The following is an 18380-nucleotide window of genomic DNA, read 5'->3' on the forward strand; positions in this document are numbered from 1 at the left end:
ATCCATTCCACAGAATTCTACAGATTTCCCCTCCCCAAAATCAGTGCAAAAAATCAGTGACCGACTTCAGGATAGTTTTCTGAGCACCCTGTGCATTTGTCATTCTGATGAAAGAAAAAAGAAAAGAGACATTTTCCTCAGCTGAGGATCTTCTGATACGAGGGGGATCCAGGTGGTGGTAGAAATCAATAGTGACGGACAATGCAGAGGGGCAGGGTGGGTTTTTGGTTTTTGTTTTCTTGAGTGTGAGCAGGAAATTGCATTCTCCCCGTGTGTGCTGAGGTGGCATTTGGTTTCGCAGGACCTCCTCCCCAAGAAGTTGTACCATCTCTGTGGACAAGCCATCTGTTTGCTTAAACCATAATGTGTCACTCTTACGCAAGGGAGGGCGGAACGAAAATAAGGGGGAAGGGCCACACCTATACACATAGAAGCTGCATGCATCTCAGAGCACGGTTGAAAAAACACAATCGGACCTGTAACCCTCCACCTTCCAAACAAACACACACCTCTCCTCGAAGACAAATATTAAATATCCCCATGTGGGCCAGGAGTTTTCTCTTTGTCTCCACCTGTTGGATATGCTATCGAAAAACCCCAGTTGAATGAATCAAAATAGTAGACAAACCATTAATACTTACTTTGAAGGACTTTGCAGAAAAATTAATTTAAAAATATATATTTATTACTCTACTGGTAAAGAGTTTTTAATTAATTCTACAAATACAATATTATAAGTAGAAATATCATTTAAGAATTGTAATTATATTATATATTTTACTGGAAATGAGCAAAGAAAAAAATACTGATTTAAAAATAATTTTGCAGTAAAGACCATCAACTTTCTTTGCATGTTTTTTTTTTGGTTTTTTTTTTTTGGCATCTCAGGTTCTGTTGCTTCTACTGTTTCTTTGCTTTTCTTTTTTCTCTCTCTCTTCTTTTTCCAGTGTGTCTGTTTGTGTGTTTTACCTCATGAACTTGCATGCCTCAGGAGAACACAACTCTATACAGACCTGGGATCAGAAGTACACAAGTGTTGATTTGCATGTTGTGTGTATTATTACAGGAGGAAATGCAAGAGGAAGACAACAGTCCAAATAACAATGCAGGTATGTGTGGCGTCTGTGATGCCGATGGCCCGCCACATGACTGCCTGTTATTTTTCACATACATAAGCCGATATCCTGGCGTTAGTTCTCACATCTCTCTCTCCCCCTCCCTCTCAGGGCTGGAGCGCATCCAGGTTCCTGTAGAGGAAGATCAGATGGTGGAGGAGAAGCATGGAGTGTGTGTGGCGGAGGTGCAGGGCGGAGGGCCGGGCTGGCGGCAGGAGCTCGCCTGCTCTCTGTGTAAGCAACTGTTTAGCAGCCTGCTTCAACTGAGACAGCACGAATACAGCCACACGCTCTCGCTCATGGCCCTCTCGCTGGACTGCCTCGACCACCATCGCCCCATAGTGGCCGCGTCCCCGCTCAACCCTCCGCCAGCACGCTACCACTGCTCGCAGTGTCCAGCCAGCTTCACCCTCAAGTCCAACGCCGACCGCCACGAGAAGACCATCCACCTCAAACGGAAGCTGATGCAGTGCGTGTACTGCCTCAAGCACTTTCGTGACCGCACCGACCTGAACCGCCACCTGTCGTCCGTGCATTCCAGCGAGCGCGTGTACACGTGCCCCGCTTGCTCCCGAACCTTCAGCACGCAGAAAAACCTGGCCACCCATGGCAAGGTTTGCTGTCAGTCGGGAATCTCGCCCACCGAGCAGCTGTGGAACCTGCACGGCTTAAGGGAAGATGACCACGACCACATTCGTATAGACGACTGATTCTCCAAACCAGCAACACGCTTCATTTCAATAAGGGAATCTTTTACAAACTTAAGGTCATCCCAGTTCAGGCCTTTCCTAACTTCGGGCCACAGCACTGTTGACATTTCTACATTTCTTTTTACTGTATGTCAGATTTATATGTTTTTGAAATATCTAAATCGTCAGGTTTTTTTATGACTACTGCATATGACTGCTGATAGGCACAATTGCTATGCAAAATAAAGATGTTTTATGGCATTTCTCATTGCATATAGTGCTGTCTGCTTTTTGTACCACGCAGAATTATTCAAGTTCTCATTGAAGACTGGAGAACATAGTGATCTCGGTGCATTGAATGCCAATGCTTTTTCATTTTGGGTGGCTTTGCACCCGTCTACCAGCGAACTAATCTTATTATGCTTAGACTGCAATACGGACTCAGGCACAGGGGTCTCTGTAACTGGTCGAGATGTAAAGTAGTGAATTCGGCTGTTAAACCTGTGCACAATGCTGCCCTCTGGAGGGCAATCTCTCTCTTGCATTCTGCGCTTGAGTGAAAGGAGATGATTAGGGATGAGGAAAGATTAGGGAATGTCCTAAATCTTTCACCCCGTTACGTCTTTTTCAAGTGTGTGCACACGAGTATGCAAGTGCACCGAATTATGTCAGTAATTAGCTCTTCTCTGCTCTTACCCATGCTGACCCTAAATCGCACAGTTAAAAGAGATCCTTTTAAGTTGTGACCCGTCCTTGTGTGATCTCACACTAGTCTCCAATTCATGACTCTTAACACAGCCAGAGGAGAAGAGAAAGGGGATTGAGGGTGTTTTCTGGGCCCTTGCTAACATAGATGGAACTGTGGTTGTGTTTTGTAGAGTTTACCCACTTTTAGTGACCGCTGAAGACGGAAGTGAATTTAAGATCTTTTTCTTTATCTTAAAAGTTAGCTGTGCCATTGAGTGGTCAAACCACAAACTTATCTAGTAGAGAGTTCTGGGAAATCTTTTCTGCAGTCTACACTTGTAGGCAAAGTATACACTTGTATACCTGGAGGCAAAATTATATTAATTTTGATTTTCACACACAACATATGTCATACTGTTATGACATGTTCACTAGTGTATCAGTGGGTGCTTACACATTAGAGGAAGCTCTGATGGAGCATTTGGCAGGTAAGGGAAGTGTTAGATCCATTTTGAGAGTGTGAAAGAGTTTAGAAGTTAGTTTGAAATCAAGCGGAAATACAGCGAATTGATTTCTGAAACTCGACTCTCCTCTCTTAGAATCTCTGTGATTGGTCATGCCTGTCAGTACATTTTCGCAACTTTTGAGTTCTTTGTCCTTGTGATGATGTCCTAACTGAAATCAATGGTTTTGCAGTGTTTTCTGATACAGGGTAAACTCTAGTGTGTAGGTGCCCTTATGCAGTAGATCTAATTTGGCAGTAACTGTAAATGTGTCAACATCATTCTTACTGACAACGTAGTGAAAAAGAAAAGTGGATTATTGTCACACTAAGACCACCCTAAAATTACCCTGCAGTCTTGTACCCAAGTCTCCCAGAGGTCTCTTCATTTAATTTTTCTGGCATCTTGATCATGCTCTGCTCTGATATACTTTTTGTGTAGACTACCCAATGTGTGTCATATGTAAAGCTTTATTGCGTTTGTTTGTTAATCGTCACGTCTGCTTGGAACACAACATTCCAAAGTCGTGTTTCCACCACAGGAACTTTCCCCAGGAACTAGGGACTTTGGGGTGGTATTTGGTGTGTTTCAACCACAGGGACCAGGCTCTAAATGAAGTCCCGGGTAAAAATTTCCCCCTCAGAAAGTCCCTGCTCACGAGGTAGTACTTTTTCAAAGATCAGGAACTTTCGGGGGTGGGACTTGGGCGCTGAACATGCTGATTGGTTGAGTTCACTCAGCATTTTGATTGGTTGAATCCACACAGCATTTTATTTCAACCACCATTTTTAAAAGTCTGTTGTGGTGCAGTAAGAGTTGTTTGCTATCTGAATCAACAATGGAGTTTAAAAAATATGACAGATGGGCCGACGATGAGGTTCAAGCTTTTTTAAGCTTTATATGCGGAGGACGAAATCCAGTGGGAACTGGAAATGGCAACCCGCAATGAAAAGGTATACCTGAAAGTATACTGTACATACTATGCCACCAGACTAATCTTCACGGTAATTTAGACCGTGATGGAAATGCAGAGAGCAACAGGTCTAGGGGAAAAAAACTCCTGGGACAAATTGTTCCAGGTAATTTTGGTGGAAACGTGGCTCAATTTCAAAGTGAAAGCTTGATATAACGGTTATCTTTCAAACTGTTAAATGTGTTGCTGTGTTGTAGAGCTGTCAAAAACTACATTCATATTTTTTACTTAAATATTACTAATATTCGAATTATATTTGAAATTAAAAGGCATAATTTCAGTTAGGGGAAAAAGCTTTTGGCTCGTCTCCTGAAGCCACAAGAGGGCGCAATGAGCAAAATATTAATGCACCCTCAGTAAAATTATTCAAAGTAATAAAATAACACGACTGTCTGTGAATCAAATATATTTTTGTAAATTGCTTAAACAATTGTGAACAAAACTCAGTACAAATAATACAAAGAGCCAAACACACAGAGTAGGTTTTTTTGCATTTAAAAACATGATATGCAGTGGTGTGGAAAAACCCCACAGTCTCGAGACATGTTTTTTAAAAGTTGAACGTCTTTTAACTTCACATGGCTTTCTAAACATGCAGCTCTCTTGTGTGAGGTGAAAGATGTCCGTCTAGCGCAGGTTTACATATAAAACAATGGAAAAGCAGCGTTCTGTGTAAACGGCTTGTTACAGCTTCTGATGTACCCATGATCTTCTCCGCATTGAGCTTCTTGATTTCTGCAGTGTATTGAATGAACGACAAAGAAGTGCCGCATTTAGTGGGTTTAAATGGATAGGCTAAAACATTAAAACGCAACAGTGACTCTTGCATCATTGTCACATCTTATGCGCCACTGATAATGCTGTATGATAAACACCTTTTGATTGCTCCCTTTTGTGGATTTTCATTTTAAATTTGATGAATATTCGAAATTCGAATTTTGATTTGACAGCCCTACTGTGTTGAATGTGGGGTGATTTGTGAAAGGAATCAATGTTCAGCACCTATGCAAAGAGAGTGAATGAGAGACATTTGCACTGCAAGTTTTCAAGGTCTTAGCACTTTCTCCTCAGGAAATGAAAGGACTGATGAACTCTTACGTAGTTTCAAGAGGATTGAACGGTGGGTGTAAAAACATCAGAAATCTCAGTCACAACTGTTTTGAATTGCACTATTTTTATTACTGAAATTAATTTAAGCACAGATTTCTGTAAGTTATATATTTTGGAGCAATTCTATTGTGTAACTGGTTGGTTGTAATTTTGTAGACAATAAATTTTTCTGTATAGCATCACGAAAACTGTGTGGTTATTTTATTTGACAAATAACTAAAAGAAATGCTGAGAGCCTATTGTCAAAAAAAAAAGAAAAAAAAAAAGAAGTATGCACTACAATTTTATTTGGAGGGTCACAAGAGGTTTATTTGCTACCTCAAATTTCAGCTTGATCAGGTCTGACCATCAGGTGTTTAAAAAGTTCCAGGGCAGCTGTTCATATTCTGAAGTAGTAATTTGCTTTGTTTCAGCACATGCTCATCAGGTCGTTCATGTGTATGGATTATTAAGGTAAAACCTGGGCTTCAGGTCTGTTCTTACCTAAATGGTGCTCATCGGCTTATTAGCTGAGCCAGTCTAGACCACTGTCTAATGAGATTACAGTCATCACAGTATGAACCATGGTTGCCTCTGTTTGAATCTTACTGAACAGAAGATGGAAAAATTAGAACAAGAACATGTGGAATTGATGTTTGGTTTTGTGAGTTTGGGTTGATAATTTGTGCAGCAATTGTTCAGCAAACAATAGGAAGCTATGTTATGCTGTGTTGTGGGTTTTTCATCTTTCTTTGTTGAATTTGAGCAGTAAAATCTGTTTCAGGGCTGTGGTTGCTAAGGAAACTGTCTTTTGGGGCTGCTTTTGGTAGCTAAGGGCAGGTGAGTTAGGGAGAGTATCTCTTGCAGTTTGTAAGTGCTAGAAGAGCATTGGCTATCTTCAGTGTCTACCACTAGATGACACAGTGGAAGGATTGGAAAGGATATACAGTAACTGATGCGAAAGTGCCATTAATAATAATATAAACACTGGCCATTTGCAAGTGACCTTACTGTACTTTTTTTGCACTATATACTGTATAAAATAAATTACATAAAACATATAAATTAAACTATACTATCCTCCCAATATGGTAGCTTGTGTATTTTTTCTATCTATCTATCTATCTATCTATCTATCTATCTATCTATCTATCTATCTATCTATCTATCTATCTATCTATCTATCTATCTATCTATCTATCTATCTATCTATATATATATATATATATATATATATATAAAGAGTTTGGATCCAAAACGCTATAACTCCATTTTGATTAATTTGATTAAAAAGGTGTTTTCCAAGAAAATGGCAAGATGAAAACCACTATTTTCTGTTTCAAACTTTCACATAGCATCTTTTGGTTATAAAAACATTAAAAATTCAAATCTACATTTTGATTTTAAAAGATTTATTATAAAAACTGATTATTTTTTCCCCAAAATGCAATAAATTCATGACACGTTTTTTTTCCAAATGCAATTAATCCATCAATATAAAAGTTATTTTTCAAATTGAAAATACACAACAAAGTAAGTTGATTCACATATGTGACAGTCTCTGAACTTTCTCAATACTAATCTTTTATACAGGCATTTGACTAAAAATACATTCAGTCGTCGCTCCCAAAATGAATTCAAAGAGTCATCTTGTTAATGTTATAAATTAATTATGTCTCTGTTTGTCATTACAGATTAAAGAGTATCTGGTGCCACTGCACGGTTAAAATAAACACATTTACCGAGTACACTGGTATTAAAAACTGGGATGCCGGGTGTATTCAGAGCGCCGCCATCAAGGTGCGGTCACACTGCACTTTTCGTTCCGTTGACTTCCATTCAAACGCATGCGAATGCATCAGACCGGAAACGCAAGCTTGTGTGAAAAATTTTGCATTACTCTGCGTTCCAAAATTCAAGTATGGTGAACTCTGACCTGCGAATTTGCATCACGTGAAGACGTGCGACCAGTAGAAGATCAATTCGTCACGGCATGACCTCTTGGCTGAATTAAAAGAATTATATTTTTGCAGTAAAGTCGAGTAGGTTCTGTATTTTTACATTTTAAATGTATTACTTTAAGTTATGTGTTGAATTCATGTTTATAAAAAAGACGCTGTAGACCGTGACATCATATCACGACCATTATAGCATCCGAAAAAAATTTGCACATTCAAGGTCTAGTGTGACCGCGGCTTTACTGTTTACAGTGCGTGGAATGGTGCGCTGTGATTGGTTGAGCGGATATATCGCGTTCTGCAGAAAAAGGAGACTGGCGTTTGTCGCGTTTTGGAAAGAAAGGGAGAAAACATTACAGAATAACACGACGGAAATCGCATTTTGCGCAAAATTAATAAATTAACTTTTAATACCGACCAGATACAATATTTTGGCGGAAACTCATTTTTTTTTTTTAAAAATGGCATTTTGGAACCAAACTCTTCATATATATATATATATATATATATATATAATATATATATATATATATGTGGTTACTTTTTTTACATTAGAAAATGATGAATGATGAATAATACTTTTTAATTACATTTTAATTTAATATTTTTAACATTTCAAACTTCATAAATGAAATGTGTATTATAAATGAACATGAATTGATGAACAATAGTATATTTATAAATAAGCATTAGCCTAGATTGTTGTTTAGTATTAGTTTATGATGCCTGATGCATTCAATAATGTTAACTACCAAATTTGTGCATCACAGTAATGTAAAATTTGGTGTTGATAAATGTTTAATAATTATAAAAATATTGTCACAATGCTATGGAAGCTTGTTTCCACCAATTGTCTTTTTTTAAAAGATAATTGCGACTTTTTATCTCACAATTCTGACTTTTTTTTCTTTGAATTATGAGTTTATATCATGCAATTCTGACAAAAAAAAAAAAGTTAAAATTGTGAGGAAAAAAGTCAATTAAGATAAAAGGTCGCAATTACCTTTTTTTTTTTAATGCAGTGGCGGAAACAAGCTTCTTACTTTTCATGACCTGAAAATGTTCTTCCTTCTTCTTGTTGACTTATTCTGATGTAGAATCATTTCCCTCTTTCATCGGTCTGTTTATTCATCCCTTACGGCTTTACAAATGCTCCTAAAAAGAAAAGTCGCCCAAACACCACCCATTAAAATAATTAGGGTTAACATGAATCAACTGTAATGTTAATGCAGCAATGGCGGCTGTTAATTAAAGTCATTCTATCCAATAAAGAGAGAGAGAGGGATTAGCTCAGTGCTTTGGTAAGTAGGTTTGGCATTAATGCCATGTGCAGGGCTTTAACACTTCTCACATATTAACTCTCATACTTCCAGTGGCTTAACCTGCATGTGTTCAGACTCTGATCAGCTCTCCTCACATCTCTTCATCTCTATCCACAGTTAACGACTTCACAGTGATCAGGAAGAAGTTTAAGTGCCCATACTGCAGTTTTTCCGCCATGCACCAGTGCATCCTGAAGAGGCACATGCGCTCGCATACGGGCGAGAGGCCGTATCCCTGTGAGATCTGCGGGAAGAAGTTCACCCGGAGGGAGCACATGAAACGCCACACGCTGGTGAGTGCAGTACTGTTAGGCAGCACCAACAGGGGGCGGCAGTGAGTGCGGAGCAACTGTGTGTCTTTGCTGATAATAGTATACGGCACTGCAGACTGATTAAGATAACACTGGTTTAACAAAAAATTTACTGAATATTCCACAAAATAAAATGCTCTCTATTAAATATTACACATTTCGAAGCACATGGTTTAACTTTTTTTTTTTTTTTTTGAAAGACTGAACAGCATATGTGCTTTTTGTAAAGATGTTTGTGTGGGAGACATTCAAGTCTCTAGTGGGCCCCTATTAAATACAAGAATCTGCCATATCCCATAAACCCCTCTTATCTCAGTTCTTCTCTGCCCTTATTGCCAGGAGTCTTTTAACACCTCCTCTCCTTTTCTCTTTCTTAAAGCCTGCATTTACTGTATCATCTCATGGGAGGCACTCATAAACATGCTTTGGCACGTTCTTGGTCTCTGTGTGGCTAAGCGACGTGCCACAGAAATTAGCTCTGGATTTGAGCATATCAAAGGGCCTGTAATAGTGTGACATGATAACAGACAGCGCTGCTTCTGCTTAGCGCTGAAACATTTAACACCTAAACATTGCTTAATTCATGATCCGCAGCATGATGGATCACACCCGATATGCTACACCACCGCATGTTGTCACCGCTTCGTTATAATGTGGTAAAAAAATTCAAGGGTCTGTACAAGAGACTGTACTTGGCTGAAATGCTTCTTTTCTCCTGTGAAGCAAGCAATGACTGCGGATACATGGTTTGCTACTGTTCGAGATGATTTTGTAGACATGTTAGCACAGTATATGTATACATGTAACGCTAATAAAATGTACCATAAGGGATTGTACTACAGTAGAGCATGGCATTAGCAATGTCAAGGTCTTGAGTTTCACTCCCAAGGAATTCTCTTAACAATAAAATGTATACTTTGAATCCAACATAAGCCACTTTGGATAAAAGCATCTTTCAAACGCCTAAATGTAAATGTGTTCAAAGCACTGATCTATGTAAATTTGCCAGCAGGCAGTGAAGCCACCAGAAGTGTTTGAGCAGCCATATTAATATTCCCTACCAACAGAGGGCATCATTGACTTACAGCCAAAACGTTGACCTAAAAATCAACTAATTTGCAGCATATCAGTGGGACAGGATTAGTTTTTAGGATATGTGCATGTAAATTAATTGCTGCTTCAGACATTATCTGTAATGTTTATGGTCTTTTCGGGCCGGATAATCAATACAGAACTCATTAAGATGGGTGTGTCTACTGCACACTGCCAACACAGGTAACTGAACTAACACAAAATAGATTTCTTTATATACATAATTATGCAGGAAATATTAAGCACGAACATATATCTGAGATTTTTAGCAGAAAATGATTGATTGATACATACTATATTGTTGTTATATTGCACTATATTGTATTAAAATCCAAGGTTTACCATGCATCATCTTGCTCGGGGCGACAGTATAAATGCTTGGAAATAAAGCTTCATGTCTTCAAATCCATACGCAGCCAGCGTAATTTCTCTGATTAAGTTGTGAAGCTATTATTTCCTGATGTTTTTTTGTTGACCAACATCCTCAGACTCTTGGAGATCTTGGAAACCATTAAAAAGCTACAGGTCAGATCAAATTCTATGGCTTTTTATGCAAATGAACTAAGTATTATTTGTATATATTGCTAATTATTCATTTACCAAACATTTAAGTCATTATCTTTACTACTTCGAAATACATGCCATTAATAAAAACACTGTTGAATCATTTACAGAATAAAAACATTATTATAACAAAATTACATAACCACAGTAAATAGCTGTACATGACGAATTAAGTTGTATGTGTATGCCTTACAAAGCATAAATCTGTATTCTGAGTTTAGAAGAATCATTGTGACCTTTGTAATAAAAATGCTGAGGCGTCTCCATCCGTCAGCTGATCTGATATTCGCTACTGTTATGAAGATGAACGTAACGTTTAATAATCAGAAGAAATTCTAGACTTGAAACAAATAACCATTTAAATGTTTACGACATTTGCATTGTAAGAATGTAAAAGGAGCCTTCATATATAAAAAATGGCGACTCGTTAGGTAATGTTTTCTTTTTTTTTTTTTTTTTTAAATCAGATAATTTTCTTAATTAAAATCAGATGATTTCCTATAAATTCAATAGAATGCTAGGGAATACCAATATTGCGGCACAGTGGCTTCACTTTTTATTACGTTATGAGCAATCCAGTCATTCATATAGATCGGTGCTTTAAAGCCATTATAAAGTGCAGATAAATTGTGGATAAAATGTACAATCAACATTAATGTGGCATGTCGCTAGGCAACTGTAAATAGCCTAATTAACTGCTGTATATCAATGATTCCCAACCAGGGTAACCTAAGATGTACTTAAGCAGGTTCTTGAGGGTACTGGGAAAGTTTTGTTTTGTGAACCTAAAAACACTTTCAAAAAATTAAAATGACAACATAGCCTAACTCAAAACAATATCAAACTAAATGCAGTTTAAAATAACAGATGAGAGGAAGCTACTTGAGTCTAAATAATGTATTTACACAAAATTGTTGTGTAGAAGTAATATAATATAATAAATTATTTGTATGGATTTTGGGTAAAAATCCATCATTCAACCATGCATTTCACATCATATCCATACACAGAGTATAGTAACTACACTCCTGAACAAAATCTTAAGACGGGGGGGAAACATTACAAGAATTCACATTTTGCGCTATTGGATCATAACCAGGTTATGATCCAGTAGCGCGAAATGCGAATACTTGTAATGTTTCCCCCGGTCTTAAGATTTTGTTAACTACAATTTATTTGTCCATCCGTTCTGATGTCCTGCATCCGTGTACACATTTGAACAATTTGTCCCAGGAACTTTTTTCCCCCAGACCTGTTACTGTATGCGTTTCCATCACGGTAGTACCATTAAGATTAGGCAAATAAGTCCATTGACGTAGGACCGTGCGTGACTTTCCAGCTCCCGCTGGATTTCGTCCTCCGCATATAAGCCTGAACCCCATCATCGGTCCAATGATCGTATTTTTTAAACTCCATTGTTGATTCGAACAGCAAACAACTCTTACTGCACCGCAACAGACTTTTAAAAATGGTGGTTGAAATTAAATGCTGTGTGGAGTCAACCAATCAAAACTCAACCAGTCAGCATCTTCAGTGCCCAAGTCCCACCCCCGAAAGTTCCTGATCTTTGAAAAAGTACTACCTCTCAAGCAGGGACTTTCTGAGGGGGAATTTTTTACATGGAACTTCATTTAGACCCTGGTCCCTGGCGTCGAAACACACCGAGTACCACTCTAAAGTCCCTAGTTCCTGGGTAAAGTTCCTGCGGTGGAAACCCAGCTGTAGTGTAGCTTTAATATTACCGATTATGATAAATTATATCCAGTATAAATTGAGTTAAAAGAGAAACACATTCCTGGTCTCTGTTGATTAAGTTCAATTGCTGAAGGAGCTGTGGGGTACAAAGGACAAAAAGGTTGGGAAACTATATTACTTGGTGAAATAATTATTCTTCATATATCAAATTATTTATTGAGCATTGGGGTGTTATATGCTGTTGCTTTGGCATGTCATGTTGAGCAAAAATCTCATTAACCAGAGTACCTGTATTAACTGAACTTTGGCTGTGCATGCTTTACTGTTGTGGTTGTATAAATCCAGTGTGGTCACATGCAATTTTGAATATTAAATAAAATTTGAGTGTTTCCTGATCTCAAAATAAGCCATCGGGCCCTGTTTACACGTTTTTAACAGTGTCCACCTGTGATCAGGGGCCAGTTGCATAAACAGCCTCAACGTTAAGTTTTAGGAACTATTCTGAGCAACTAGCTGTTAGCCAAGTCTTACTTTTCAGATTCTTCTTGCTTCTTGCAATCCAAACTACCTCATGACTTAAAAGAGAAATCCAAACCTTTGAATCTAAACCTTTGCGAATTCAAATTAGACCAATCTACCTCATGACTTGAGAGAAAATTAGATAACTAACTTGTATGCAACTATCCACAGATCACCTGAGATACATCTTAAACAGGGTCACTGTAAGCCTCTCATATCTTATAGCTTTAACAAACAAATATTGTACTGTGGTGTTATGATGGTACTGCCACAGTACGTTTTTGTAAAAGATATGAAGTGCTGTCTCTTAACAATGCGTTGTCACTCTTTCTCAGGTGCACAGTAAGGACAAGAAGTACGTTTGTAAAGTATGCAGTCGAGTCTTCATGTCGGCCGCCAGCGTGGGCATCAAACACGGCTCTCGCCGCCACGGCGTCTGCGCAGACTGCTCAGGTCGAGGCATGGCTGCCCTGCTGGACCAGAACGGTGAGGACGGCTCGCCAGAAGAGGAACTTTTGTATCCCGGTGACCACCGTTTCCCTGATGACACCGCCGACGGTGACGGGGAAGAGGAGATGATGGTGGAGGCCGAGCTGATGGGAGAAGGGGAAGGGGAGGAAGAGAACGGGAAATGGCGAGCTGGCTCAGGGATGTCGCAGCGAGACGACAGAGCAATAGACGATGGCAAAGAGGAAAGCGACTCGGCTCTGGAAGGAGACGCCAGAGCGGGAAGCGAGAAAGACTTCAGTTGGATCTCCTAGTCCAATGCCTGAATACCAGTCCAAGGTTGACCACCTGTTCCTGTAAGGAGATATGCTTAAGGTGAGGCAATCGGATCTCAGTATGTGGGAGGAGCCGGATACAGAGAGATCCTTGAGATGCCCGCAGGGCTGCCAAAGGAGAGACAGTGGAGGGTCTTCTCGCCCCGACTCCATGTGCTTCTGACCCAGGCTTCAGTTTGTCTCCTTTCTTCCTTGAGGACCAAACGGGTTTCTGTGTATGTGTTTGCTATTTCTTCAGACAAAAGAGATTGTGTTGTCTTGGGAGATTGTCCAAAATCAGTACCATGCTTTGATGGGTCAGACAGAGAAAGTGTACGAAAGATGTGCTCTTGCCATATAGCCAGCCGCCACCAAGGGGGCGCTGGCGAATCTATTGCGCAGCAGTTCACGTCAGAAGACTTGCACCAGTTTTTTTGGCACATTGTTGTTTTCTGCGAAGAGAAACCGCAACAGACTTGCACTTTAAACGTTGACTAGATTCCTATTGATTCCCTGTTTCTGTGGTTTACATTTTTATTCCAATTTAGATAGATGAATATGGTGACCGCACCTACCTTTAAGGATACGCAGTATGTCCTTATGACTGTTATATATGAACATTTGTGCTAGGTTTGCTAATTATAATGTATGCCTTGTAATGTTTTATTTGGTTGCAGTTTTCATTCCTGAACATTTATATCAAGGGGAAAATCATGTGTATATATATATATATATATATATATACATATAAGTGAGATGTTGATTTTGTGTTTTCAACAAAGAACGGTTGTGGGGAAGGTGGGTGAACACTATGCAGAAACGAATCTTTCTAGTTCTCAACAATCTTTCTCTCAATTATGGGAGAGAAAACTAGTCTTCAGCAATGGCAAAGGAGAGAGACTGGAGGAGAGAGAGTATACGAGTAGATTTAATATAATATTTCCTCATTATTTGCATTCCATGGTGGACACAGTCAGGGATGGGTTTGGTTTTATACAGAAGGTTTCCAGTGTGGCGTGTTTCTTAAAAAAAAAAAAAAAAAAAACCTGTATGCAAATGTGTGTATTTTGTAGGTTTGGTGTGTGGGGGGTGTTTAATGTCATTCAAAAGCCTTTACTGAAGTGATTTCAGACTCTCTCCTCTCGTCCCTCTTTTTACGTTCAACTTTTTCCTCGCGTTTCCTCGCAGCCTTGCCATTGTACTGTACTGAGTCTGCCTCTGAAATCTTAAAGCCGTGTGATGTGACAGGGAGATATCATGCCTTCCCACTAAATATTTATTGCTCTAACTTCTGGATTATTCAGAAATATGCATCGATTTCTTAATCAATGAACCACAGCTTTCTGTTGTTATTAGTCCATTTGAAATGACGAAACACAAAGACGCTTTGTAATGAGACCATAGGGACTGATGTGTGCTGTAGTGAAATTGCTGTTCACTTATTGGGTTTAAATGGTTATTTATTTAGTTTGTGTGTGAGAGAGAGAGAGATTGTCTGGTCTTTTACACATCCTTACCATTCTGTTTGACACTGTGTGTGTGCGCGTGTGTGTGCGTGCGTGCGTGTGTGACCAGATTCATGAATGTCTTTTTATTCATTGTTTTAACAATCTGTGCCAGAATCTTTGACAATGGGAATAAAATGCTTTATTATGCTTTACTTACTATGATTAACAAATTTTAATTATTATGGTTACTGTTGATGTTGTAATTCTTATTGTTATTATCATTATAATTATTGTTATTATTATTATTAAGTGCTGGAGGCTAAGCTTTATTATCTGTTTCGTTTTTTATATTTCCTTTCTTGAAAAACAGTGTAAAACTTTCCAATCTTGCCTTTCTATGGACAGCAAGCCATGTGGCTTTCAGAAGTAATTATATTGTGCCAGTTCCATGCATTTCTGAGTGATATTTGAGATCATTTTTCCCTTATTACTCTATTTTATTTTTTGAAGGATGAACCTTCTGAGAGCTTAACTTACTAAGTGTTGACAGAAAGGTATATACAGCACACGCTTCTATATTACTAACGTACACTAAGTAATGAATATTATACCAAAAAATAATAATCTTGTATACTTTGTATACATTTAGTGCTTTTGTTTCGATTTGGTGTACAGGTGCAAAGCTTTGATCAAACAGTGATTTGCTTGGTTGATTTCATTTTTTCCCCTCTACTTTGAGAAAGCACAGATAATGGTGTTATGTTATGAAGGGCCACTAGAAAGTACATTTTAAAGAAGAATCGCAGCTTTAATTCTGTTGCCCTTGGAAACATGCTCAAGTTTTAATGAATGTGATCTACTGTATTCCATCATCCTGTATCTGAATTTTAAAGGCTGGCCACTGTCATGTGGAATCATGGGAAATGTATGCTTGGCAAAGAGAATTTGTACAAGCTTTAGACCTCAAATGTCACTGGCCCAAGTGCCAGGCACAGTTGCTATCCAAATCCCTCCAAACGATTGGACATTTAGCTTTTTCCTGTTTGTTTAATTTGTGTTCTTTACCTTTAATTGAAATAAAATCTGTTGGAATTTAAAGAGAAAATGGATCACGTTATTTGAATCCATCACCAATTGAGTGAATGTGTGTTGTATTTAAGGATGGTAAGGATTCACAATCAGGTAACTTCTACAGACTACATACTAAAACAGAAATGTCTCCATGTTCTTGTCCTTCAAGTGTACTAGAAGTGCCCCAGTCTGGGGTTATTTTTTAACAAACAGGTTTTGCCCATGCTTACCATTTTATAAAGATGTCAGATGTGTACATTCTGCCAACATTGGTGCACAATATAGTGTTTCTTGCTTTGTGTTCTAGATATGTTTAGCTGTCTTTCAGTTAAACCAAATCTTCTTGCTACAACCTAACAATAGCTTGTTTGCAATCACGTGGTTCTGATGATGCACGAAATTCAGCTGGAGGGCAGGAAGTAAAGAAACAGAATGGAAGACATAGAGGAAAGTCTGTACTGTAGCGGTTTAGACACTATTTCAAAAGATAGATAAACAGAAAATCACCACATATGTTGGGCGTGATCCTTATGTTATGAAGAGGAGCGATTTTTCTACTGAATTGAAAGACTTCAAGGTGGAAGATATGGAAAATGTTAAGCTGCTGTCCCTTCCGTGATCAGTTCTAATCTGGTTTGTTTTTATATTGCGCTGCCTTTCTGCTAGCGAGGACGGTATTTTGATTTTCTGTCGTGATTGTGAAAAATTTAACCGTTGTAGGTCATTTATGCTGAATTGAGAATTGCAATAGGAACTCATTTCATTGTTCAGGGAAAAAAACTGGACAGTATAATACAATTTTCACCTTTTCTACGTGTAAAAACACTAAGGGAAGCAGGTTGAAGAGAAGGTGACGGGAAGACGCCGTATACCAAATGTAATAATGTCACTGATTAAAGCCACTGCCTGTCACTCAATAAAATAATCACATTGCTGAGTGTTTTTTTTTTTTTAAAGTTTTGTATTTTGTTTGATTTAATAATTAACATTACATTTGCGAGTATGACTCTCACTTGGCTTGTGAATGAGCATAACTTGCATGCAGCCACTTCAAAACTGCTCACGAGCTTCTATAGGTTTGATTTTGTTTGTCATTCGCTGAAATAAATACAAAAAATACAGTGTCTCTGTGTCGGTCTGCTGAATGTGACCCTCCGATTCTCCACCGTGGCCATGTGGGAAAGTAAATATTTACAAAGACAACATTAAAACTACAGTTACATTTACACCCTTCCAACAAAGAAATGGATCGACTTCTGTCAGCTTGTTGAACACATTTTTATTTGGACATTTTCTACCATATGATGACTGAAGCAGCAGCGCGTGACGCTGTTTTCACGGAAACCAGATCAACATTGTTAATATAAGAAAAAATAAAACTGATACATGGGTCAAATGCAGATACTATATATTTTTTATACACACAAACATTATTATTTATTAATATGTTCAAATTATGCCATTGGAAGCAGTATTACTACTGATTGATTAATGTTTGAAAAAATTAGGAGGATATCATGTCACCTTATATAATCTTTGTGGGCAGAAATAAATTATTTAAGCTGTTTCCTTTAGTATCTTTATAGCTAACCTTCAAAAATGTAAACATAGTTCCTTGCTTAGTGTATAAAGTTTTGAATTTTGTCATTTGACTTCAGACAAAGTAGTAAATAACAGCCTAGGTTATCAATACACATAATTGTCCAGTTGTGTGAAATATATTCAGTGATGACTTACTGAAACTGAATTATTCACTTGATGGCACAGATATAGCTTTTTAATAATTTGATAAACAAAATTCTTAGCAGTTAGAAAATAAAATGTATCAGTTTCACAGGCAATATAATATTCATTTAGTTTATATATTAAACAAGAAAACATCCCTGAAAGTTATAAATTATTGATCTAACAACACATTAAGTGCGGTCTGACATCATCTTCCATATTTGTAACTAAAAAAACTAATTCTTGAACATTTTAAACTTGATTAGCAACTTGAGAACGCTATTTAAATGCTTTCCTTTCTATGATTGCTTAGCTCAATTGTTTAATCAAGTTAAAAAGCTAAAATGTTAAACAATGTTAAAAAAATGTTAAAAAAAATAGATTTTGAATATACTGAAACAATACAGTATTAGTAGACCTATAAAGGGATCACCATGAGTATTATGTGACTCTGGACCACAAAACCAGTCGTAAGGGTCAATTTTTCTGAAATTGAGATTTATACACTTAGGATAGGACAACATTTGGCAGAGATAACTATTTGAAAATCTGGAATCTGAAGGTGCAAAAATAAATAAATAAATAAATAAATATTGAGAAAATTGCCTTTAAAGTTGTCCAAATTAAGTCCTTAGCAAGGCATATCCACTCACATAAATAAATTTTATTATTTACGGTAGAAGATTTATAAAATATCTTAATGGAACATGATCTCAACTAAATATCCTAATGATTTTTGGCATAAAAAAAAGATAATTTTTACCCATACAATGCTATTACTACAAATATACCTGTGCAACTTATAACTTATGGTTTTAGTGGTCCAGGGTCACATATAATATGTACCACTATAATGGG

The 18380-nt window shown here is 37.7% G+C and overlaps 1 protein-coding gene across 5 annotated transcripts in view; it reads left to right on the forward strand.

The window, feature by feature from the left end:
- Positions 1-16858, forward strand: part of zbtb46 (zinc finger and BTB domain containing 46) — a 91790-nt gene extending 74932 nt beyond the window's left edge. For 4 of the 5 annotated variants that reach the window (XM_067370787.1, XM_067370789.1, XM_067370785.1 and 1 more), the window contains 2 exons: positions 1067-1109; positions 1227-6188. In XM_067370787.1, the coding sequence (XP_067226888.1) occupies positions 1067-1109; positions 1227-1825 (642 nt within the window). In that variant the 3' untranslated portion in view covers positions 1826-6188. Of the gene's footprint in view, positions 1-1066; positions 1110-1226; positions 6189-8453; positions 8630-12852 lie in introns of those variants that run through there. The other variant, XM_067370790.1, reaches the window with a different exon arrangement.
- The last annotated feature ends 1522 nt before the right edge of the window (positions 16859-18380 follow it).

The sequence above is a fragment of the Chanodichthys erythropterus genome, chromosome 20, assembly GCF_024489055.1.
Source record: "Chanodichthys erythropterus isolate Z2021 chromosome 20, ASM2448905v1, whole genome shotgun sequence".
Classification (NCBI taxonomy): Eukaryota; Metazoa; Chordata; class Actinopteri; order Cypriniformes; family Xenocyprididae; genus Chanodichthys; species Chanodichthys erythropterus.